The sequence below is a fragment of the Chrysochloris asiatica genome, unplaced genomic scaffold (genome assembly GCF_000296735.1).
Source record: "Chrysochloris asiatica unplaced genomic scaffold, ChrAsi1.0 scaffold00004, whole genome shotgun sequence".
Lineage (NCBI taxonomy): Eukaryota > Metazoa > Chordata > Mammalia > Afrosoricida > Chrysochloridae > Chrysochloris > Chrysochloris asiatica.
The window spans coordinates 21433478-21459844 of NW_006408522.1; the positions used below are offsets into that span (position 1 = coordinate 21433478).

At 40.3% G+C, this 26367-nt stretch overlaps 1 protein-coding gene across 2 annotated transcripts in view; it reads left to right on the forward strand.

Moving 5' to 3' along the window:
* LEO1 (Leo1, Paf1/RNA polymerase II complex component, homolog (S. cerevisiae)) overlaps positions 1-26367 on the forward strand; it is a 31867-nt gene that overhangs the window by 1943 nt on the left and 3557 nt on the right. Inside the window, exons 2-11 of one of the 2 annotated variants that reach the window (XM_006831639.1) lie at positions 3475-4245; positions 6979-7083; positions 9573-9667; positions 10182-10327; positions 11421-11505; positions 14779-14873; positions 15642-15776; positions 17113-17248; positions 19723-19909; positions 23366-23463. In XM_006831639.1, the coding sequence (XP_006831702.1) occupies positions 3475-4245; positions 6979-7083; positions 9573-9667; positions 10182-10327; positions 11421-11505; positions 14779-14873; positions 15642-15776; positions 17113-17248; positions 19723-19909; positions 23366-23463 (1853 nt within the window). The remainder of the gene's footprint in view (positions 1-3474; positions 4246-6978; positions 7084-9572; positions 9668-10181; positions 10328-11420; positions 11506-14778; positions 14874-15641; positions 15777-17112; positions 17249-19722; positions 19910-23365; positions 23464-26367) is intronic. The other variant, XM_006831640.1, reaches the window with a different exon arrangement.

Below are 26367 nucleotides of genomic sequence, written 5' to 3' on the forward strand. Positions count from 1 at the left end.
GAAGGAGCTCTGGTAGCGAGTGGTTACTAGTTGGATTACTAACTTTAAGGCTAGCAGTTCGAAACTACCAGCTGTTCTGTGGGAGAAAGATGAGTCTATCTGCTCCCATAAAGATTTTTTTTCTTTAATGTTTTATTGTGAATTATGTGCTAGTTTGCATGGGGGGGAACATTAGTTTTACATTCATCCTATCGTATATTGCTTCATTGCCATGGTTACAGTCCCCTCCATGCATTATCAACCAACCAAAGGGTATATACCCTACAAGCCTGCCCTCCCAGTTGTGTCCCATATTTACAGCCTTGGAAACCCTATGCAAGGTCACTATGAATCAGAACCACTCCACAGGGACATCTCCACCATACTCTGGTAGCATAGTAGTTACAAGTTGGGCTGCTAACTGCAAGGTCAGTAGTTGGAAACGACCAGCTGGTCCGTGGGAGAAAATTGAGGCTCTCTGCTCTTGTAAAGGTTTACAGCCTCAGAAACCCTGTATAGGGTTGCTATGAGTTGCATCTGACTCCACAGCACACCACCGCCACACACCACACCACTATACTCTGGTATAGAGTCCTGTTGTGGCGCTGTGGGTTAATGCGCTTGACCGCAAAGTCAGTTTGAACCACAAGGTAGGAGGTTCAAGCTCACCAGCTACTATCCATGGTCACTGTGAATTGGAATAGACTCCACAGTGCTTAACAGCAACAACAACCATACTCTGGAGTCCCTGTGTGGTACAAACAGTTAATACACTTGGCTGTTAACTGAAAGGGTTGATGTTCAAGTCCACTCAGAAGTGCTTCAGAAGAAAGGCCTGGCGATACACGTCTTTAAAATCAGCTACTGAGAACCCTATATTTTAATCTAATGGCAACTGGTATCCTGTTCTAGCTACCTTGTTGGCTGTTGGAGATATAATGATGAAGCTTATTAAATGCTTAATGCATATTTGATAAATAATTGGATGGGTAGAACCAATAGTTTGGTAAGGTTTATCCTGTAGTTTCCCAGTGCAAACTGAATGTCTGGGGAAGTGGTATGTACAGATTGTTGCTTCACTGGGCTTCATGGTTTTTCTGGTGGTGGTGTTAGTTGCTCTCCAGTTGATTGTGACTCATGGCCACCCCATGTATGCAGACTAGAACTGCTTCATAGCGTTTTCAAGACTGAGCTTCCAAAAGCACATCAATTGCCAGGCCTATCTTCCAAGGCACCTCTGGGTTATTCAAACTGTCAACCTTTTGCCTAATAGTTCAGCAGTTTGTGCTATCCAAGGACTCCTTAGATAATGGGATTCTCTAGCTTCCAAATCTAGTGTGCTCTCCCTACAGATGTGACCGGGCAATTTCTGTTATCTTCCTGGACTCTGAAGAGTTGAGAAAAGTAATTACTCCTGACAAATTTCTTGGCTTAGCTGTGGGTAGTCTCTACCTAGGCCCAGTGCTTCTTTCATTTATAAATAGTCCAGTTACTCTTCTCTCTACTTCAGTTAGATGATGAAGGTTTAGCTACTTATCATTGTTACTCAAAGGTTGCATGAGACATTCTTGTTAATTTTGGGAACGGAATTTTTGAAAAGGGGCTATTGTACAGAGATACTCCTTTGCTTATAAACTAGTTGGTTGCAGATCCATTTGTTTCTAAGTCCAGACATGATGTGAATATGTATTGGTTCTCATATACTTAAAGTTTTATTTCCATCACAATTAGACCACTTCCCTTTAAATAGTTTGCTTTTGAGCTTATTGTCCTTTCCAAGATTGTACTAGTTAGCTGTTACAGTAACAAACTCCATATGTAGCGGCTTACAATTTTAATTTTCACATTACATTACGTGGTGGTGGATGGTGGTGGTTGTGTGGGGTGGAGTCGGTTTTGACTCGTGGTGGTGGTGATTATGTGCCATGGAGTTGGTTCCGACTCATAGCGACCCTGTACAGGGTTTCCAAGGCTATAAATCTTTACAGGAGCGGACTGTAAGGTTGGTTTGAACCACAAGGTTGGTGGTTCAAGCTCACCAGCTGCCCCTTAGAAACCCTATACAGGGTTGCTATGAATCGGAACCAACTCGATGGCACTTAACAACAAATCTTTACGGGAGCAGAGAGCTTCGTCTTTCTCCCTCAGAGTAGCTGGTAGTTTGAACTGCTGACCTTGAGGTTAGCAGCCCACCTCATAACCCACTATGCTACCAGGACGCCTTACATACTATATGTTTGCTCCTTATTCCTTTTCATTCTGGGATTCAGGCTGAACAGGTAGTTCCAATCTAAAACAGCAAATCCTGCAGAAATGTAAGAAGAGTCCAAGCTGAACCATGCAATTGCTTTGAAAGCTTCTGATCAACTATGTCATGCATCACAACTACTCACATTCCATTGGCAAACAGGTCACATGGTCAAGCAAGTCATTGAGGTTAGAAAATGCTTAGAAACTGAACATCTCCTACAAGGGTGGTACTCTAATCCATTTGTAGGGAAGGGAGTAAAGGGTTATAAATAAGAATACAATCTGCCATGAAGATGAATGATGTTCATAAAAGCATCTTGAAAATAAGTGCAAACAGTGTAGGCATACCATAGGTTGAATGAACAAAATCTGATGTGCTGTCCCTGAAAGTTACTATAAAGCCCTGAAGGTAGTATGGATGTGACCGGGTAATAATTCCTGTTATGCCTACAATATTTCATTCTCTCCGTATACTCAGAGTTATGGGAAGTAACACTGAATTCTTTCTTCTGACTGTTTAAATCTACTGTCTAATTCCTCTAGTGAAGTTTTAATTTCAGCTACTTAACAAAAGGAGGCCTGGTGTGGCGCTGTGGGTTAATGCGCCAGACTGCAAAGCCATTTGAACAGCAAGGTCGGCGGTTCAAGCTCACCAGCTACTCCTTGGAAACCCTGTACAGGGTCGCTATGGGTCAGAACCGACTCAATGGCACTTAACAAAAACAATGACATACTTATAGCTCCAGAATTTTTGTTTTCTTTCTATTTGTAATTTCTCTTTATTGATGTTTTTTGTTAATGAGACACATTGGTCTCATGATTTTGTTTTAAAAGTTCTTTGTGATTTCCTTTGAGTCTTTGAATATACTTAAAATAGCGATTCCAATATCTGGGCCTCTTTAAGGCCAATTTCTATTAATTGCCTTTTTTACAGTATATTGTTGTTGTTAAAGCGCCATCAAGTCAGTATCAGCTCACAACAATCTTGTATAGTGTTTCTCAGGAGCAGGTGGTAGATTTGAACTGCCGACCTTGTGGTTCGGAGTCCAGTGCTGGTCCTACAGCTCCACTTCTGGTTAGTTGCTACAGTATGGAGAAGTTGATGCTAACTGTTTTTGCTAGTTTGTTTTGGTTTGGTGTTACTGCTTTTAGGTTGGGATGGACTTTTGGAGTTCCTTACTTCACCTTTTTTTGCTAACATCACACTATATTTACATTAATGTGGTTGTAAATTTTCTGTCATAGATTCTGATTCTGGATCGGACTCAGATTCTGATCAAGAGAATGCTGCTTCTGGCAGTAATGCCTCTGGAAGTGAAAGTGATCAAGATGAAAGGGGTGACGCAGGAAAACCAAGTAATAAGGAACTGTTTGGAGACGACAGCGAGGATGAGGGGGCTTCTCATCATAGTGGGAGTGATAATCATTCTGAAAGATCAGACAACAGGTCAGACAACAGGTCAGAGGCATCTGAGCACTCTGACCGTGAAGACAATGACCCCTCAGATGTAGATCAGCACAGTGGGTCAGAAGCCCATAACGATGATGAAGATGAAGGCCATAGATCAGATGGAGGGAGCCATCACTCCGAAGCAGATGGTTCTGAAAAAGCTCAGTCAGATGATGAAAAATGGGGCAGAGAAGATAAAAGTGATCAGTCAGATGATGAAAAGATGCCAAATTCTGATGATGAGGAGAGGGCACAGGGCTCTGATGAAGATAAGCTGCAGAATTCTGATGATGAGGAGGAGAAAATGCAGAACACAGATGATGAGGAGCAGCCACAGCTTTCAGAGGATGAGAGACAACAGCTGTCAGAGGAGGAGAAGGCTAACTCTGATGATGAACAGCCAGCAGCTTCTGATAATGACGATGAGAAACAGAATTCTGATGATGAAGAACGTCCACAGATATCTGATGAGGAGAAAATACAAAATTCTGATGACGAAAGACCACAGGCCTCAGATGAAGAATGCAGGCGTTCAGATGATGAAGAGGAGCAGGACCGTAAATCAGGTAATGCATTCATCAGCATTAAAGTGGTGCTTTGTTTTGTATGAACATTTTATTGTGCTTTAGCTATAAGTTCCATTCGATAATGAAATGGTTTTCAGTAGAACCATTCAGATACGGCAGCAGCCCATTGATTTTTTTCCTACTCTTTTATCACTTTCATTTTCAGTACTGTTTTTTGTCTCTTTTGTCTCCTCTTTCAACCTTTTCTGATCCTGTACATTTTTCTAATTTGTTCTTCCATTTCTTCTCATTCCATATGTGAATGATCAATCAGGAAATCTGTTTTTAAAGTCTCCAGTCTTAGCTGTATTGTGTTTGTACTTTGATGATAGAATCACTTCCATTTCCTTTAGTACCTGTTTGAAGAGCATGCCCCAGCTATAGATAGGTCTAAGGAGGTGGAAGAAAAGCAATACCATTGTACTGTCCCCAAAGAGTGTGGGCATCTTGCTCTGACGTACCTTTTGGGGTCTAGAATTTGATCAACCTGAGCTGATCAGACTCATCAAGGAGTTTACTCAACTAATCAGATTCATAAGAAACTAATGTATAGAAATTTAATTGCAAAATTGTTTCAAGAGGATTAGTTATTTCTCTCTTATTGCCTTCTTTCTCCAAGGGCAAATCTATAGTGGATGCCAAATTATAATAGGAGTTTGCTTGGGTAGCATAAAATCCAGAAAATACGAAGGTAACTGGAAGGTCTCAATGGTCAGTGTTACTGAGCACACATTTACAAGTATCTCAGGATGTTAGTCTCAGGGAGTCATGGAGTCTCAACTGCGATTATGCAGAACTTCTAACTCTGCTCTTGGCACATGCACCTCAACCCTAGGGAGATGTGTTTGGGTCAGGACACTCATTCACTAAAGACTAGGAAACACACAGCAAGTTTTTAATAATAACTGTTTAGACGATTCTGATCAAGTTAATCAGGTCTTCCTATGGAGTATGATAAAATTTAGATGTCACATTTCTTTGTATTACATAATTGTTGTTGTTAAGTGCCGTCGAGTCAGTTTCGACCCATAGCAACCCTGTACTGGGTTTCCGAGGCTGTAAATCTTTACGAGAGCAGAAAGCCTCATCTTTCTCCCGCAGAGCAGCTGGTAGTTTCGTAACCACTATGCTTACAGAGCTCCTTACATAATAGCCATCTTAATTAGGCTGAAAGTCTTCCCTAAGTTAATACCTGGCTTGCTTCAGTTCTTTAGGTGACTGATTATGTTAATTACATTTTGATCCTATTTTCTTAGAAAGTTTAAGTACCTGGGGATATTTTTCTCCGTAGCACATACCTCACAGGATATCACTCAAGATCCACATTCTGGCAGTATTAGGAGGGAGGTCAGAATATTTCCAGAGATGGATACAGGTCTGTGTAAAATAGGGGACTGCAGTAAGTAGTAATTATTTTAGAGTTGGGTTGTTCGTTTGTACTGTCGTCAGAATCTTTGATGTTCATATAGACTACCCACTGTGGTCAATTCAATTCCAACTCATCCTGGCCCCATAGGACAGAGTAGAACTGCATGGAAAGGTTTCCAAGGCTGCAGCTCTTTACAGGAGCTGACGCCTACGTCTGTCTCCTGTGACTGCTAGGTTCCAACTGTCAACCTTTCCAGTAGCAGTCGATCACTTTCATCGTGGCATCACCAGAGCTCCTTCCTGTTTACATGCTACCACCCAAATACTAGCTGGTTAACAAGAGTACGGTCATGTGAGAGAGGCTTCCAACTGATCACGCTGCTTAGCTTTTACGTTATTCTACAGCAGTACAGTTGACTCTTAGGCAGACAGTTGTACTACCCAGATATTATAATACCGTGTTATTTTCTTTCCAACATTTTAAGTTAAAAAAAAAAAGTTTAAATTTTGACCTCCTATTTTTCTTCATTATGTAATGAGCCTTAATATAGATTTGGTCATACATTTCAGTACTAATCTCATTTCTACTAAATTTTTCTGCTTACAGAAACCAGTGTTGTTTTTATATTTTTAAAAATTAACATAAAATTGATTTTTTGTGTGTGTGTGTTGTGTATTCAGTTCTGTTAATTTTAATGTATGTCTGTATAGATGTGTGAAACTATTAAACTACTGTCAGGATATAGATCAGTCCTGCCACCCCCACAAACTCCCTTGTGCTATTCTTAAATCACATCCTTCCCCTACCTCTAAGCCTTGGCAATCACTGATCCGTTCTGCTGCCTGCAGTAGTTTTGCCTTTTCTATAAAGTCAGTGTGGGATAAATGGAGTCAGAATGTAATGTAACTTTTAAGATTGGCTTATTTCACTTAGTATAATGTGTTTAAGATTCATGGAAATTGTTACATGTATCAGTTTATTGCATTCATGTTGATTGCTAAATGTTGTTATATAGCAACTGGTACAGGGTTTCTGAAGCTGTAAATCTTAATGGGAGCAGAAAGCCTCATCTTTCTCCCACGGAACAACTGGTAGTTTTGAACTGCTGATGGTGAGATTATCAGCCTGATTCGAAACCACTATGCTAAATGTAACTTAACTTTTAAAATTGTCGTATTTCACTTAGCATAATCATTTGAGATTCATAGAAATTGTTACATGTATTGATAGTTCATTCATTTTATTGCTAAACAGTAGTCCATCATATGAACTCACCAGTTTGTTTATCCTCATTGTTGCTTTTAAAACCCTAGTTTCCAGGAAGTGATGAAACTGAATGTGCAAAACTTTTAATTCTGTTCTAGAATCTGCAAGAGGCAGTGATAGTGAAGATGAAGTTTTACGAATGAAACGCAAGAATGCAATTGAGTCTGATTCCGAAGCGGAGAGTGATGCTGAGATGCCTAAAGGTATCCCTATCATCTCTGTCTTTAGAAATGTTACTGTGTTTGGGGGAAAGCTGCACAGCAAATTAGGTTCTCATCTGGTAATTTCTATACAAATTGTTCAGTGATATTAGCTACATTTTTCAAAATGTGTTAATGATCTCTTTTCCGTTTCCAGTGCTTTAGTTTCCCTGCCCCCTTGTCTTCATCTTTGCGTTAGAGTAATTGTTGACCTTTTGGTCTCATGTAGATTTGTTTAAATGGAACACTGTACTCACAGATGCTTTATTTTGTGTATGATATCTGCTGTTTCCCTGAAAGGTGACCTCAGGATAGTTTAGGTTTGAGGTTTAAAGTACCTCAAGGTGTTAGTTCTCACGGAGTCATCTAGTCTCAACTGGTGTGGTAAGTCTGGACTTTTTAAGAATTTGAGTTCTGGTCCATGTTTTTTCTATCCTGTTACTTCTTTTAAAGATACTTGATCACAAAAATAATTCACATTCATGGTTCATGGTAAAAATTTGGAAAATGAAGAAAAGTGCAAAACAAAAACAAATTTCACCACTTGCCAGCCAGTCACCTCAACTAACACATTGATAACACATAATATGTATATTTCCAGGTACCTTTTTGCACTTAACTATAGTTTACCATTAACGTAAGAGCCATAAGAAACAGTGTAGGTGTAGGTAGCCAATGTACACAAAAGTTTTACAGCGAAACTTCTGGTGCTTAATCAGCAGCTTATGGCAGTTTGCTCTTAAGTTTTTAACAGGTTAATGTTAGATGAAGAGCTTGATCCCAAGCACTATGCATTAGGTGCAGAATTTTAAAAAACAAACTACCACAAACCAGCGTTAAGTTTATTTGTTGTAAGGTGAAGGTAATATCTATCTGTACAGGTGTCACTATACAACAGTGGTGTTAGAGTAAAAACTCCATCAAAGGTAACTTTGATAGTTTGATTATACATAGCATCATTGTGCTGGATAGTAATTCGGTGTTAATGTGAACAAACTAAAGTAAGTTATCATAGGTGACATAATTAAAGTGAGTATTTAAAAGGTCAACTAGAGAGGAAAGAAGAGAGCTGGATAGAACAGGGAATTCTACTTAAGATCTATGGATTTGTAACTATAGTGGTGTGTATACAGACTCTAGGTTTAGCAGTACAGGATATCTGAGAGTGAGTCAAAAAGTGTTACTACTAGGCCTCCATTTCATACATGTATTTGTTTATTCCAAACAAAAATGTGTTTAAACATACCTGTGTGATCAGTGGATGGCTGCAAATGAGGTCTTTCAGGAATCTACTTACCTTATAGTCTTAGTCTCTGTGGAGTGTCTTCAAAAAGAACGATGCTCTTTGTGCCTTAGATGGAAAAAAAAAAAAAACAATTTTGAAGTCATGCCTAATATGCTCAAATTTAATTTAGTTACTTATCCTGTGGGATAAGCACTTGACTGCTAACCAACTGTGACTTGGCATCAGTCTTCTGTTGAGTGTAGTAGTGGGGTTCCCACTTCTGGTTTTTCTTTCTTGATGGCAGATCAAATCCACCAGCTGCTCATCAAACCCTATACATGGTCACTATGAGTTGGAACCAACTTGATGGCACTTAACAATTATGTTATTAGTCTCCCTACCTTAACCCCACTCCATCACAGCCTCAATGCTTAGAACAGTGTTAGTATACAGTAGTTGTTGTTGTTAGGTGCCGTGGAGTCGGTTCCGACTCATAGCAACCCTGTACAGGGTTTCTGAGGCTGTAAATCTTTACGGGAGCAGAACCACCTCATCTTTCTCCCACGGAACAGGTGGTAGTTTTGAACTGCTGACCCTGAGGTTCGCAGCCCGATTCATAACCACTATGCTACCAGTCGACATACTAAAAATGAGAATCTAACTTCAATGAATGAGGGTTTGAGTCAACATAGGTCTATACTTTTGAACCTTGAGACACTTAATGTAGAAAATTGGTTTATACGGAGTGCTTAAGGAGCCCTGGTGGCACTACGGGATAAGCGTTGGGATGTTAACTACAAAGTTAGTAGTTCAAACCCACCAACTGCTCCACAGGAGAACTATGAGGCTGTCTGCGCCTGTAAAGACTTAGTCTTGGAAACGCCTACAGAGGGTTGCTATGAGTCCGAATTGACTCGATGGCATTGGACTTGGGGATTTTTTTTTTTTTTTTTCTTTTTGGTTATGGAGTATTTAAGCTTGCATTTGATTATTTCATAGGAGAACATTTAGGCTTCTGGAGAATAAAAGAAAGTGGAAGAGCAAAAATGCAGAAAATGAAGAGGGAGAGTAGAGTTTCCTGTGCACCTTTGCCTTTCCCTGGGCTTTGCCCCTTTTTCTCTCCATAGACATTCTACTCAGCCCTTAGAAAGCTAGGCACAGAGTTATTTTTTTGTGTGGTTGCTTAGTGTGAAATCTTAGAAATTTTTTCCAGTGAAGAATCTTAGTTATAGAAATTAATACTGTTCATTTTTCCTCCTCATTGAAGATAATAGTGGAACTATGGATCTGTTTGGAGGTGCAGATGATATCTCTTCAGGGAGTGATGGGGAAGATAAGCCACCTACTCCGGGACAGCCTATTGTAAGTAAAATTGCTAATATGAACTGGACCCCTTATTCAAGGCTGAGTAAAAGTGTTAGGCTAATGTTGACATCTGACTTGTGATTTAGAAATACAATGAATAGACCGTTTTCTTTGTTAATTATGTAAGGAAGGCATGATTGTAAGGGAGAGGAGAAGTAGCCTCCTGGTATGAGGTTGGTGCCAACCTTTGAGGGCTAAACTGTGAGGATCTGTGATTGAGAACCATTGATTTAAATGTTTTTTGTTCATGCTAAGAAATGTGTACTGTATTATTAATCTTCTCTGATTTTAACTGTTTAAAATTTATCACAAAAGAGATTGTTTTTTTGTATTGATGCATCCAAACCAATCTTTTGGGAGTAGGTGGGAGAGATGGAGGTTGAGGATTACTTTAGCTCTACAGTGATGTCTAACTATGCTGTTGTGCACTTAGATCATTAAAATGCAGAGATTGAGGTAGGTCATTTCTAAGATCCCACCAACTTCTAAAATTCTGTGATTCTTTTATTAGGATGAAAACGGATTACCTCAGGATCAACAGGAGGAAGAGCCAATTCCTGAGACCAGAATAGAAGTAGAAATACCCAAAGTAAACACGGATTTAGGAAATGACTTGTATTTTGTTAAACTGCCCAACTTTCTCAGTGTAGAGCCCAGGTAAAAGGATCAATTAAAGTTTTTCTAGATGTTGACTAGAAATATGTGGAATGTTGATATTTTTATTTTACATGAGTTGACTCATCATAAAAAAAATGGAGATTCCTCGTGTATCTCTGAGAAAATAAGTCAAGCATCTTCATACTTGTTACAAAAAAGTATGGGCTGTTGGTAAGGAAGGCTTTTAACGATTATTTTTAGCAGTTTTTTACTTTCTTCTGAATTAACAGACATTCTAAGTCTTCAATGTATTTTTGATTAGTGAGGCCCTAAAAAAGCTGAGATTGAGAGTGAGGAAGTTTTGGGGTTTTTTTTGTTTTTTTTTTTAAGAAAAGCTGCAAATGTCCACGGTAGAAGCTGCTGTGGCTGCAGAACAGCTAATGGTTTAGGACCATTTAGGGTCAGTGGTTAAAGTGGGGACCATCACTGTTCACTAACTAACATGCCAGCTCTTGCATGATTTAAATGTCTCCCTGCCACGCAGAATGATGTGGAAAGCTAGAGCATGTGTTGTCTGTGCCTTGGAAGTCTTCCATAGAGTGCTCTGAATATTTTGGCTAGCTTTAATTTTATTTTGCTGGAAAAAAAAATGAGACTTTCTGCTCCCATAAAGATTTATAGCCTCGAAAACCCTATACAGGGTCACTATGAGTTGGAACCGACTCAACAGCACTTAACAACAACAACACTTTCTTTGTCGGGGCCCTGGTGGTGCTGTGAAATAAACCAGTTCAGTGATTTAGAACTCACCAGGTGCTCCATGGGAGAGACATGAAACTGTGTGCTCCTGTAGAGATTTCCAGTCTTGGAAACCCTACAGAGGGTCACTATGAGTTAGAATCAACCCAGTGGCAGTGGGTTTGGTTTTTTGGTGTTTGTTATACTTTATTTTAAGCAATATGTATTAAAACCTAATTTTAAGAAAGTATAGTAATTTGAATACTTAAAAGTTGAACATGAAGATATTTTATAACGATGGTTTAAAATATTGTTAATGCTTCAATATATTGATATGTATTAATAGAGATACTATTTCTTAGCAGTATAAATAGCCCTTACCAAATATAATAGTTTTTTTCAAAACAATTTGCAGACCTTTTGATCCTCAGTATTATGAAGATGAATTTGAAGATGAAGAAATGTTGGATGAAGAAGGTAGAACTAGGTTAAAATTAAAGGTACCGCTCTATGCTTTATTCCGTTTTTTTCTTTTAAAACCTGGACTAACTTGATACTTGAGCTTTTGAAAGTGAATTAAAAAAATTTTTCCTTTTCTGTCAACAGATTAATTGCCTACCTTCTCAGAATATTTTTAGGAAAGAAAATATGTACCTATTCCTCACTTATAATATGCGTAGGTTCTAAAGACCAGATCGGCAAGCAAAAATCAATATATGCAAAAACTTCAAAGACTAAATGTTCCCTTCAGGTTCCAGGAGTCATTTCAGGGCTGCCCCTTCCCCACAGCCTGCATGTCTCAGCACCACCTCTGCACTGTGACTTTAGGTAGACAGGCCAGTTTGTGCCATTTTAAACCACAGGCAAAACTGATTGGGTCAGGATTTGCAACCAGGAGGAGACCCATCCTACCAGACCTATAGGAGTTTTTGCTCTCCGTGGGAACACACACACACCCAGGACCATGGTCTCCTGGCCCCAGGGCCACTTTAGTGGATCCTGGGATTTGTAGGGTCAGGATCTGCATTATGCATTAGGTGACCACTGAGTGCTGTTTGTGGCCCTCTCTGTTGCCTTCTCAGCCCAAGGCTACAACTCACTTTAAAAGCTGGGGCAGCCACCAGACTCCCAAGTCCACCTGGGAATCATTGAGGTTGTGATAATGACCTGAGGACCTGACATCTGGCCTTTTAAAACATTTTCTCTAACTGGTGGCACTGTAGGATAAACACTGGACTGCTAACCACAAGGTCACCAGTTTAACCTACCAGCTGCTCCACGGAAGAAAGATGAGGCTTTCTGCTCCTATAAGATTGACAGCCTCAGAAATCCTATCTATACAGGGTCACTATGAGTCAGAATTGATTCAACGGCAGTGGATTTTAGTGGATCGTTTCATTCGCATTCAAGATTGGGTAGAGGGGTGGGATGGGAGGGAACTAGGACTCATGGTTCAGAGGGAGGCACGCTCTCATTCAAAACACCTGATTGAAGTAGATTTTTTACTACTGTTATGAATGTGAAGGGTTGCCTGGTGAGAAAATCGATCGCTACCTGAGGAGTGGGTGTAGAGCTTTTTCTCTTTATTTTGTTTTATTTTGTGCCTTTCCTCTAGCTCTTTCTGTTAAAGATGCCACTTTTTTACTTTTCTGTTGTTATACTTTCCCCCCCTCTAAATTTTATTTTGTTGTTGTTAAGAATATACAAATCAGAATGTCTACCAATTTGACAGTACAATTTAGTGACATTGATAATATTCCTTGATGGTCATACATTTTGTATTCCTACCAGCATTGGCTTAAGGGTTCCTTCCAATTTCCCCACATCCTCATCAACATATCTTAGTTTCTATTTTGTTTCTTTTGTGGTTTTGATTTGCATCTCTTTGATGGCTAATGAAGGATCCCTGGTGGTGCAGTGGTTAAGTGCTTTTATGCCAACCATAAGATGAGTGGTTCAAACTCACCTAATGCTCATTCTGCAGCAGAAAGGTGTGGTAGTCTATTTCTGTAGACTGCAGTCCTGGAAATACCATGGGGCAATTCTCTGTTTTGTAAGTTTGCTATGGTTTGAGTTACGTGGTCTTTTGTCGTAGATGTACTTTCACATGTGCTCTGTACCAGCAAGCTGAAACTGTAGCAGTGTGTTTTGTCATAGCATCATTATTACTTGAATCACCTTTCATCATAGAAGACACTTTTCAGTATAGCTGGCCAATTACTAGTCTATATGTGCTGGCATATATATTTATATGTGGCGCACTTGTATTTTGTGGTAGGGAAGACAGGACTAGTAATGGATTCTTTTGTTCTAATTATTGATTAAGGAAATTTTCAAACGGCTACAGATGGAATAAAATTTGTACATTGCACTCTGCTGTACTTTTAACAGTAGTCAATGTGTCAACTGTTTTCCTGGCCCTATTTTCCCAGACTATTTTGAAGCCATCTCAAACATGACATTATATTTAATTAATAAATATTGTTGAGTTCTTTAACCAGCTGACTTTATAGCTAGTTATCTATTTAGTTAGGATTAACAAAAAAGGAGAAAGAAAAAATTGCAAGGGAACTTTTAGGACTCAGTGGCAAAGATAGTGGCAGCGAACAGAATAAGAGACCCAGAAAATCCAAAGGTGAGTAGAAGCAGCTGTTTTTAAGGTAGAGGGTAGGGGAGTAGCCAGGGGGAGCATGGTCTTAGATCTGTGAGTGTTCAAAATGTTGACATCTATTTGCTGCTATCTTCATTATTTTTATCCTTGTGTTTTGTTTTTAATTATTGTTATTCTAGTGCATTTCCAGGAAGCAGTTGTAATGAGAGGCATTTCTAGATGTCCCACTGACTGTATAAATTTCAGTAACAATGTTTTTCATTTCTAGAAGCTCTTGAATGTTTTCCAGATCTGTTTGGGATTTTAAGTAGTGTTTGCCTTTTCCTTATAATTTATCTATTTTTGTGTACATCTTAAATATGTTTAAGCATAGTTTATAATTATAATTTCTGTTTGAGTTTTCAGCAACTCAGTTATAGTATACTGCTATACCTGCTAGTTTTATTTGCTGACGTGTTGGTACTCACAGGGTATGGTCTTGAATGTGTTGTAATTCTTACTTGTGACCTCACTTAAGTGGCACTTATTTTTTTCTGTGAAATCTAGGTTTCTGTGGCTTGGGTTTGTACCATGTTTCCCCACAGTGGTTTTATATGAGTCTCTGACACTCTGCTAATGTCAGGCAGCTAAGGTTAGATTTTAAATCTACTCAAACATTGAGCTTTAACTTTCCCAGGGTACTTATTTTTTTTTTCCTTATTCATATGCGGGGAGCTTTTCTGTCTTTCTAGACTCGTAAGTCAAGTTCCTTTCCCCAGTTTTCATATGATTTTTAGCCCTGTGAGAGAGAACCTGCTTTGTGTAGTGGGCGCAGTTCGAAACTGCTGGCTCATGGGCACAAACCTTGTTTCCTCCTGTACCTCATAGCTCTTACTGGGTTTTACAGCCTCCTGGAGCTACTGCAGAGTTACCATCTGCTGAAATGTTCTGGCCTCCACTTTCTCTGACTTCAGCAGTAGGGGCTCAGAAAGTTTAAACTTTTTTTTTTTCCCCTATTACTTAATTCACCATCTTTAGGTAGTTGAAGCAAGAGTGTTTCATTGTTGTGTATATATCTATCACTACCTGTCTAGGCTGATTGTGTGATTATGTGTCTCTTCAGGAGAAAAGACACAGAGTCAGTTAAACTCCAGTTTTCCAATGCGTTTCTGTTTTGAAACAGGTAGAAAATACCATACGATGGAGGATACGCCGGGATGAAGAGGGAAATGAAATTAAAGAGAGCAATGCTCGGATTGTCAAGTGGTCAGATGGAAGGTAAACACAAATTCCTGGAGTGGATTGAAAGATCTAGAATGTTGCTAGGAGGGATCAAGTTTTGTAATAAGATCTTATTATTTTCAGGCCATCTGGTATGGTGCTGTGTGTTAATAGTCTGGACTGCAAAGTTGGTTTGAACCACACGGTCAGTGGTTCAAGCTTACTAGCCATTCCTTGGAAACCCTATACAGGGTCGCTGTGGGTCGGAACCGACTTGACTGTACTTAATAACAATTGTGAAAGAATAATCAACTGAATGACAAAGAAAGCCTGAGGAAAAATAAATGTAGTTAGGGCAGACACTAAAAGTATACCTAAAATACGATCATTCTCATTGGCTGTAGCATATTAGTTTGGAAGTTCAATGATTAGCACTCACCATTGCTTACTGCTCCCTGCCAGTGATTTAAAAAAAAAAAACTTTCACTGTAAACATAGTTGTTGTTGTTAAGTGCCATCGAGTTGGGATCTGACTCATAGCGACCCTGTACAGGGTTTCCAAGGAGCAGCCGGTGAATGGCCCACACCGACGTTGCAGTTTACCGCATTAACTGGCAACGCCACACCAGAAGAGACTGGGTAAATGTTACAGCATTGTGCATTCTACATAGACAGGCAGTTTTCCACACCATGTCTTCTTTATATTCTTCAGAATTCAATGTCAGGAGAAAACATAGCAGTTCATTTACATTTGAAGTGAAATAGAAATGGCAGAATGAAGTCTTTTTTAAAAACTTTAATATGTGTCATGTTTCTTATTTTCAGCATGTCACTGCATTTAGGCAATGAAGTGTTTGATGTTTACAAAGCTCCGCTGCAAGGCGATCACAATCATCTGTTTATAAGACAAGGTACTGGTCTACAGGGACAGGCTGTCTTTAAAACCAAGCTCACCTTCAGGTAACTATTCTTGTCAGCCTATTACTTTACAGTAAAAGCAGAAAACTATAGATGGCGTTCAACATGCATGATTGATATAACCTCCCAGTATAGTTCCCAATTTAGGACCAAGTTTGGTCTCAGTTCTGGAAGAAGTTCAAAGACTGTTTTTCTCAAGTGTACTTGAGAAAGTGGCTATTTTCCAGAGAACCAGGTCATGCTAACCAAACATATAAGATACTTTTAGATAAGCCAGAACAACATGAATTTAAACTCCAGTGATTACTGATTGTAACTGCCTAGAGGAGTAGAATACTTGTCTCTGCTGGTCACTGTGTTCTTTCTCTTTAGTCCTTTCTTCAGAGACAAGTGATGACTAGAGGCTGGTGTGCAGTCAGTCAGAGGGAAGGGAAGGAATTGATTGATGTGAAAGGCTGAGTTTCTCCCATCCCCTAGGCTTCTCCATCTAGTTCCACTGCAGAAACCCATCTCCTAAGCAGATTGAATACTCAGGCTGCTGCGGGGAGGGCACTCCGGGGAGGGCTGTGTAGGAGCAACACTGAAACATTCATGTTTGTTTTTCTTTTCTTGATTCTAAGCAGACGGTCCCCTTCAAGGAAGGTTTGTCTATAGCGGGACACAGTACTGTTGATTATGATTTAACTTTTTGAGAATTGGAATCAGATACACTTGTATTTAAACCCATTTCCACTTGTGTCCCAGTGCAGTTTTCTTAGCCTGTCTTAGCCTCAGAAACGAAAACCTATTGCTGTTGAGTTGATTCTGACTCATAGCAACCATATAGAATAGAATAGGACTGCCCCATAGGGTTTCTAAGGTTGTAAATCTTAAAATTTACACAGGAGCAGACTGCTACGTCTTTTTACCCACCGCTGGTGGGTTCAAACTGCCAGTCTTTCAGATGACAACCAAGTGCTTAACCACTGTACCACCAGGGAGCTCTCTCTTAGCCTCAGTATCCTATAAATTGAAGTTAGAGTTAGTAATAATTACTTCACAGGGTAGTTGTGATAATCAAATAATGTACAAAGCACATAGTAGCCAATAATGCTCCAAGAGCCCGTCCGTTCACTGCTATTCAGAGTCATCTGTTTTATTCTAGTCTCATTTCATGAAATGACAATGTCTCAGTGAGCCACAAAATGAAGAACATGCAGAAGCGTCACCTGGTTTATTCGGTTTAGTGGCCCTAGCTACTTTTTTGTGTGAATGTGACATGGTTGCTGGCCACTTGTTTTGTGACATGGTTGCTGGCCACTTGTTTTGTGTTATTGGTAGGACTGCCACCTAGATATATTTGGTAAACAGTGAGGTATTTTTGTTCACTTCCCAACAGACCTCATTCTACAGACAGTGCTACCCATAGAAAGATGACTCTGTCACTTGCTGATAGATGCTCAAAAACACAGAAGATCAGAATCCTGCCAATGGCTGGTCGTGATCCTGAATGCCAACGCACAGAGATGATTAAGGTTTGTCTGCTAAGCTTTCTCTTGAGATTTTTGGTATTTTGGGAACTGTATCTCCCATAATGTTTGTTCGTCTCTTATGTCTCTTCTAACTGACATAATCAGGGAGGAGTTGGATTCATTTCCTAAGCTTTTGCCAAACAGTGGGTAATGATGATAAAACAGAACCAGGACTAATGTTTTTTTTACCAATTTGGTAACCAACTGGTGATTAAAACACCTGATGATTAAAAATAATTAAATCATTTGTGTTCAGTTTGGAATCTGAACCAAAAATTAGTACAAATACTAGAGATTCAGTATCTAGGAATAAGCCCAGATTTTGAATATGAGAGTGCCTAAAGTAGATCAGACAAAGACTGTCCAACCAGTATACAAAAAACCCATTTGCCAGCAAGTTAATAGCGAGCCCATGGGTGCTCCATTGCGCTTTCAGTGGCTGACGTAATTGGATGTACAACACCAGAACTTTCTTCTGAGGTACATCTGGGTAGACTTAAATCTCCAACTTTTCAGTTAGTAGCCAAGCAAGTTAACTGTTTACAACACCCTGGGATGTCAAGGATTAAGTATAGGTGTGATTTGTAAGGTCAATTTATAAAATTGTACCTGGTAATTTTTTTCACCTGGTGACAGTTAGGTACCAATTCCATTCTGTGGCCCTGTCCCTAAATGATAGTGTGCGAACTCTTATTGACACCATGATCTCTGACGTTACTGAATGCAGTGACGCCTCCCGTTACTCCACCTTTCCATCTTTTACTCCTGCTCGAGCTCACCCATTGTCTGCCTACGTTGTGAGTTTGCATTCCTTTTTTCTTTTAAAAAATACTTTGTTGTGTGGAAGATTGTTTACACAGAAAATTAGATTCCCACTGAACAATTTCTGTGCATGTTGTTCAGTGACGTTGTTACATTAATTTTGTTCTGCTCATTCCATTCCCATAAATCTAACTTCCCACCATCTCCCTTCCCGCAACTGTCTCTTCTTTGTTTTAGGATCAATATTGACTGTTTGATCTCACACAGATGGTTTTTAAGGGCGCAGATACTCACAGGTGGTATTATTTATGAACCAGTCTGTTAACTTAGCTGAACAGGGACCACCAGTAGTGGTTTCAGAGTTTAAAGGTGTCTCAGAACAGTAGTCTCAGAGTGGGTTCACATTTCTTAACGCAACAGAGTGAGGCTTGGATAGTCCAGTTACCTCAGGGCCTTTCTTAGCTCATTTTAACCTCTGCTGGAGGTTTGTTCCTGGGCCCCTTCTTTTTCCTCCATCCCGTACCCCAATCTGCTTCTCGGAAACCCTACACAGGTTCCCTATGAATCGCAATTGGCAACTAACAAAAACAACGTATCTTTTTCATGAGCATAGGCTGCCTAGCCTAGATTTACTACTAGTACCTGATCCAGCAGTGCATGGGACGTTGGCTTTGGAGGCTGACTTTAATTCCCCATCTTTTCAGCTCAGGTAGGGAAGGTGCAGATTCGTTTTCCTATTGTTATAAGACCTCCTGGGACCATCTTTACAGTTTCCCCAAGTCTTCATTCCTTACCGTCTGTGGGGGGAAAAAAAAGACAAAGAATCAGCTATTTTGCTTCCAGTCTGTATTCTCAATGGCAATAATTTAAATTCTAGAGTTAGTATAGCCACATTACTACCACTGTTGAAACAGAGCAGTTGAATAGGAAGATCTTCAAAGAAATATCAGAATATCCCAGATTCCCTTAAATCCTGCCCCTGCCTTGTCAACACTAATGTGCAGAATGCCGGGCAGCTGTGAGCACATAGAGGCCCACCTTTGGGGTGTGAAGGTCTCCCCCATCCTCTGTTGTCTGGACTGTGGAGAACTCTCTGAGGTGAGAGTTCTGGATAGGAATATTTGGGAACCATGGTAGTTTGGTGGAGCTGGGGTTAGTCAGGGGTCAGTGACTCAGGGATGAACAGAAACTTTGATGCCCTAGGGAGTCAATTCAGGCTCTCGCTGGGCTGGATAAGTTGTCACAGGGCCGATAGTTTCTGCTATTTGACAGCAGAGGATGAGGCAGCTCCCAGGGACATGTCTGCACCTGTTCAGACTGGGCTGCTGGAGCGCGAGCCACACCTGCCTCCTCACCCTTGTACTACCATCACGTTTAAAACCAACAAAGCCATCTATGTGATAACAGAGATGTAATATGGAGAAAACTGTACTCTGAAGACATGTAAAATAGGAGATACTATTGGGAAGTCCTGGTGTGGTGCTGTAGGATAAACACTGGACTACTAACTGCAAGATCGGCAGTTCAAACTCACCAGCCGCTCCTTGGAAACACTATACAGAGTTCCTGTGAGTTGGAACCAACTGGATGGCACTAACCAACAACAACATTGGGGTTAAGTGTTTGCAGTGCTTTTTTTTTATTATTAAATAGAAAAATAAGTTCAAGTGAACACAAAAGTCATTTTTTAAGTTCCATAGTTTGTTTCTTCATAGAAAGAAGAAGAACGCTTGAGGGCTTCTATCCGTAGGGAGTCTCAGCAGCGTCGCATGCGGGAGAAACAGCACCAACGCGGACTGAGCGCTAGTTACCTAGAACCTGATCGTTATGACGAGGAGGAGGAAGGCGAGGAGTCGATCAGCTTGGCCGCCATTAAAAACAGATACAAAGGGGGCATACGAGGTAAGTTGGTGCAGAGGTTAAATCCTTTTTTTAAAAATGTTTTATTGTGAGTTATGTGATAGTTTATATGGGAGAACATTAGTTTTACATTCATCTTATCGTATATTGCTTCATTGCCATGGTTACAATCCCCTCCATGCATCATCAGCCAACCAAAGGGTATATACTATAAGCCTGCCCCCTGGCCATCAGCACACAGCCCCTCTCCCTCTCTGGATCTAAAGATCCCAGCCGCTCCATCTCTCCACATCATCATCTCTGCCTCCATCTCTGGTGTCGCTGCTTCTCTGGGTATGGTCCTGCGCTCTGCTCTTCTCCCTTGATGGTCCCAGGGACCTCCGCTCCTAGACTGAAGAGTTAATCACTCCCCTCCTTGCTACAAAACGTCTACCTTTACATTTCCAGCCCTCACAATCAGTCCTGATAACAGTTATTCACTATTGTATCACAAGAGACCTTGGGGTTTCTGAGACTAGAAATCTTTACAGGAGCAGATAGCCTCATCTTTTTCCTATGGAGCAGCTGGTGGGTTTGAAATGCTGACTTTGAGGCTAGCAGCGCAATGTAGACCCCACTCCATCACCAGGGCTCCTTATGTTATTGCACTTTCTGCTATTGCCCTTGTTCTTACAAAGGAAACTAATCATTGTGTAGTCACTTAGTTGGTGACCAGGGTGGGGGGTGGGAGGTCCTTGGACTAAGTTCATCTGACTTCAGATATGTCCAGCTCAGCCACAACACTGTGTCATCCAGAGGGTCTCCTCAGCCAGATGACCTGCTGAGAAGCAAACTAAAACTGAGGGAAGAAAACTTAGGCTGGACTCCTGACCTTGCCTGCTCTAATCTCAGCTCTGCCACTTTTTAGTCGAATAGATTTCAGAAAGTTACATAACCCCGTAACAGTTTGTCAACTCATCAGGGAAAAAAAATCCCTATTTAATAACAGTAGTTACACTAGCAGGGTGTTCTGAGGATTGAATACCGTGATGAACATACCAAGTGCTAAATAAATATTATGTAAAACCATCATTACTGGGCTCACCACTCATCAGCTCTGCACAAGTAACTTCACATCTCAAGTGGAATATCACTTGCCTCATCTATTCAGTGAGGCTCTGAGACTTGCCCTGATTCACTTTGCCAGAGCTTGGGAATCACTGTATGATGTGAGGTCTGCCTCGACCACGCATGGTTTTGCCTTGGTAGACTGATTCAATTTATAAGAATACTCAAACTTCCCTCTCTCTGGCCATCCTACAAACCTCTACTTAGAGTGATTGCATTGTTCTGATGAGCTGCTGTACATTTGGAACTAAGTGACACAAATGGTTAAGTGCTAGAACCACCTAGAGGCTCCTCAGAAGACAGGCCTTGCGGGCTGCAGCCTTATGCTCGAGCCTCCACGAGTCCACAGCCACCACGTAGTAGAGAGATCGTCTACCTTTCATCAGTGCTCCTTTCCCACGGGAGAAGATTAATTGTGAAAATAAACCACACTAAAATTAAATGAAAAAAAAAAATTAAATAGGTCTTTTGAGTGAGAGGTGGTATATAAATGTTAGTTCATCAGAGAGTAAAAACTTAACAGATCAGTTTATTAGCATTCCAGTCCTATATTGAATAATCCTAGACTGCGTAAGAGGAAAGCTTACAGGTGAGGACATGTGGCTCTTATTCCACGCTGAGATTTACCCCAGTTTGGCCATCAGACACTTAACTCTGCCTTTGCAAAGTCCACCTGGCAACAAATGGTCTTTACAGGACCAGAAAACCACCTTTCTGCTTTTATCTTCCAAGTTTATTTTAGAATGAACTATTATTCCCTCTGAAAGAATGACTCAGACTTTGATAGAGTTTTCTTTTAATTTTTCTTGTGAATTGAGTGAAGGTTAACAGACAAGATCATCAGCTTTACATTCAACAAAGTATTTGCTTTGTTTCATCTCAGTGATTACAATTCTCTACCTGCAAAAAGAGTTGTCCTACTTCCTCCCTGTGGCTTCCCTTTTATGTCTTATATTTCACAAATGAACAAAGCAAAAAGGTTTGATGTAAACAGACAAAACAAAAAAAATATTCATTTTAATGTCTGAAGGGCATATTCTGTAAGCCAGCCCTCTGCCCCAGGCTCACAGCCTTGCTCAGTCCATGGGCCAAGAGCCCACAACTGCTCTATCTCTCCATGCCATCACCTCTGCCACCATCTCTGCAATTGCCACTTTTCTAGGTAGGATCTCACGCTCCACTCATGTTCATCTTGATGGTTCTGGGATCATGTGTTCCTGAAATAAAAGATTAACTACTCCCCCATTTTGGTTACATATTTTCTTCAATTACAGTTGTGACAATCACAATCTTGCAAACAGTTATTTACAATTGAATCATAAAATCCTATTAGCATCATCTACCATCCCCTTTCACCAGATCTATCTTGGAGAAGAGGAAAACTATTCAGTGGGGATTCTATATTACTCCCCTTATTCTAAAACTAAGCACATTCATGAAAGCTTGTAAGCCAGCCAGTTTGTGCCTTGATAGCCCCCCATTTTTCATAGCCAATGTCTAGATTGCCCATCCTATCAACCCAGTACACTGAGGAAACAAGCTGGTTACTTGGTAGGAAGAATCCTTTCATTCGGTTGAAATTTTGAGCAACTGCATCCATAAGCAAAGGTCCAGTTCATCAAATTGTAGCAATTTACACTTGCTTACGGTATCAGGCATCTTTATCTTTATCTGGTCGAGTTCTGGTCACCTAGCCACCCAAGCTGGGTCAAGTAGGTACTGGTTGCAAGTTTGGGAGTTCACGCATGCCTCCCTGCACTTCAGAACAGCTGGCCACTTCATTCTCGGCTCTAGCCTCCAGGGGCTAGGCCAATGCCCATGGGCTCAGGAACTCACCCATCTCCCTAAACTTCAGACCAGCCAGGCCTTCCTCTTCTCTCATCTTGAGGTCAATGAATGTCAGTGGAATATGGCCAAACTCAACCCATGTCTTCATGCTGCTTTTCCCCATTTCCACTCACATGTAGACCTAGGTGGTCACCAGTGGTCATACTAGACTGCTGGCGGGTTCCCTTTGAGTTTCAGTCTTAGTAGGGGGTTTTCCCTGATGGGTTGACTTTTCTCACCTTGATGCCTCCAGAGCAAACAGCTTGCTTGATATTCTAACAGCCAAACTGTTGCTTTTTCCCCCTGCAGGTCTGATAGTTTTCTTTTAAAGAATAGAGAAGTCTGTCCTTTTTGGCTTTAAAAGTGGTCAGATGAACTTTATTTTTCAAGAAGAAAAGTCTGCTTTGTTTAAATATATCTAACAATGTTTATCTTTAAATTAAAAAATTGAAAATTATTTGGTTCTTCTGGGGAAATTTTACAGAGGGCACTAAGAAGAACATTTTAGCAAAGACTAGTCACCATCTTTGAAAGTTGGTCACTCTCTATTTTCTTCACTTTCAGAGGAACGAGCCAGAATTTATTCTTCAGACAGTGATGAAGGTTCAGAAGAAGATAAGGCTCAAAGATTGCTCAAAGCCAAAAAACTCAACAGCGATGAGGTAAGGTCAAGTTTTTTCTATTCTGATTTACCATCTACCCACGAGGTACTAACTCATGAATGAAGGGGAGCTCAAAGACTAGTCAGGCATTCAGCTGTCTATAAAAATTATTGAAATTCAGTGAGATAAATGCAGTAGCAGGATTAAGTGGATCTGAGGAGGGCCTGATACCTGTGCTTGGGTAAGTCTTGGGAGGCTGCGTGAAGGAGATCTCTCAGTGGGTTTTGAAGAATGAATAGAAGTTTGCAGAGTGCACAGATCCTGGTGGGGCAGTCAAGGTAAGTGGAGAAACCTGCAGGAAAAGGCTTGGTGTCTGACAGCAAGCCTCAGCTAAAGAAAAACCCACTGCTATTAAGTCGATTCCAATACCTTATGAACTTATAGGATAGAGTAGACCGGCCCCATAAGGCTTCTGAGATTGGAAATGTTTATGAGAGCAGACAGCCTCATCTTTCTCTTACAGAGTGGCTGATGAATTTGAACCACTCACCTTGAAGTTAGCAGCCCAGTGCTTAACCCACAGTACCACTAGAACTCTGTAAGCCTCATCTGTTGTTATGTGCTGTTGAGTCAGTTCCAACTCATAATTATCCTATATAGGGTTTCCAATATCCTATATATGGGTTCGAACCACCAACCTTGCAGTTAGCAGTTCATTGCTTATCCTAGAGTGCCACAAATTGCTCAGTGTCCAGCAGTACCCTTTGGCATAAATTGCTCTGTAGTCTAAAAAATTAAAGTCAGGTGGCTGTTGGCTGTGTACCATGGGGTCGGTTCCAACTCAAAGTCAGGTAGGGATAGATTTTTAGGTCAATCTTTCAGGCTTATTCTGACCCCAGGAAGGCTCTTGTTAGCTTTGCCTTTTCCTGGTTCTTTTTGGTGTACCAACTGGTCTATGGTTTAGCTTATTGCTCTTAAGAAAGGGGAAATACTGTGTTTGAATACGTTCTCAGGCTTGAACTTCTCCACACTGTTTCAAATAATGTCGGCTCCTTAGTGAAGAACTTCAGAGCTTTTTTCTTATGGACTGTCTCCCTTCCTGGGCAGAGTCTCTGAGCTATATCTGTGGGCACTAAGTGGGGCAGTACCTCTGGTTATCTCTGCTTGCCTCTTCCATAGACTGGTGAGCAGGGATGAGTGTGACCAGAGACCCAGTCTTCTTGGGCTGCTAAACCTAAAGTAGAGCTTATGTTCTATGATTTGTGAAGGAAGAGAACACCCAGATTCTTGGCTGCACTCGCTAGGAATTTAGTCTCTTCAACTTGGAATTGTTGCCTCTCCTAGTGAGATGTTGTATCACTTGATTAGGATCTAAGGATAAAGAGCCCGGTTTTCTTGGCCACCCCACACTGGGTGTAGAAGTCCTGTCAAGCTGAGATGAGAGGGAAGCAAAGGAGTGGGCCATAGTTCAGATACCACAGAGTCTCGTAGATTTTCTTGAGTAAATGTTTCTTCATTTGTGGTGTGTCCTTAGGGCAATTTCCAGATACTTAAGTTTTTTTGTTTTTTTTTTTAATTCATTTTTGTTATGTTTGGTTTTTTCTCTATGGAGTGGTTCCATAAAGCTTCTAATACTGCTATCCTGGAAATCAAAATCATCATTTCTCTTAATAGCTGCCTTTCAGATCTTTATCTTTGTTATTCTGGAATATAGCTGTGTGCTCAAATTGGAATTTCAGTTGGAAGTCATTGGACTTCCTTAGTCTGTGGGTTATTTGCTTTCATCAGTTCTAAAGCGTCCTCTGCCAACACTCTTCCATTATTCTTTGTTAGTCTCTCTCTCCTTTACTTCTGAAACCTAAGATTAGAAGCATGGGTCCTCCACACTCAGTCTCCCACAATTCTTCAAAGTTTCAGATTTTCCATGTCTTTGTCTCACTGCATTCTTAGGTATTTCTTCATGTCATCTTCTAGTTCACTGTTTCCGTCTTCAACTGTGTCTAATTTTCTCGTTGAGTTTTTAAGTGTTTTATTTTTTCATTTCTAGAGGTCCTGTTTCTTTTTCTAATCAGCATTTCCAGTTTCTAAAACTTGCACTCCTATAATTCTCCATTTTACGCCTTTAAATACTTTTAACCTATATATGTTGTTTTATAATAGAAATAAAATAAAACCTATATATGTTGTGTTTTCAGCGTCTGAAAGTTTTACATCTCTGATTTTACAACCTATTGTTTTTGCTGTCTCTATCCATGATTGTGTATTTCTTAACATGTTTTGTGATTAATTGATTTGTTGAGCTCTTATCAGTTTGGAAATTTTTTGAGTCCTGCATTGGTGGATTTCTGCAAAGATATATACAGGTTTCCTGTGCGATTCAAAAGGAGAGCACTCCTATGAAACCTGTCATAAGCAGAAATGGTGCCAAGGGAAGATGTGATTGCCATTCATTTGTATGAGAAAAATTGCGCAGGGTTACAAGACCCAAAAAGGAACCTGACAAATCCTACCAATCATCTCAGTAACAAATAGTGTTTGCAGACATAGTTCACAGCTGTTGATGGCTTGAGGCTGTGTGCAGTTCCCAGGGAAGGGGCCTGGTGATATACCCTTCTCACTGCTTCAGTGTGTGCAGCCTCTTCAAGGGCTGGTTGCAAAACAAACGTAGAATGCTAGTTTCGCTTTTTGCCTTTTTTCATAAAAGTGAAAATCTTCAGATTTCTTTCAGTTAGTGAAAACAGGTACTAATTAATGTAGGTCTTTTATAAAAGTGAAGTGGCATTAAGTGAACTTTTGAAAAGCAGAAAATACCTGTATTTATTTCTGCAGATTCTTTGGGCATCAGCAGCCTAGGGCCACTGTAGGTACAAGGTTTTGTCATCACCTAGGAAGTAGAAAAGTTTCAAATTAAGAAAGGTGTGCCACAAGTTTGTATTCTTTCATCATACTTATTCAACCTGTATG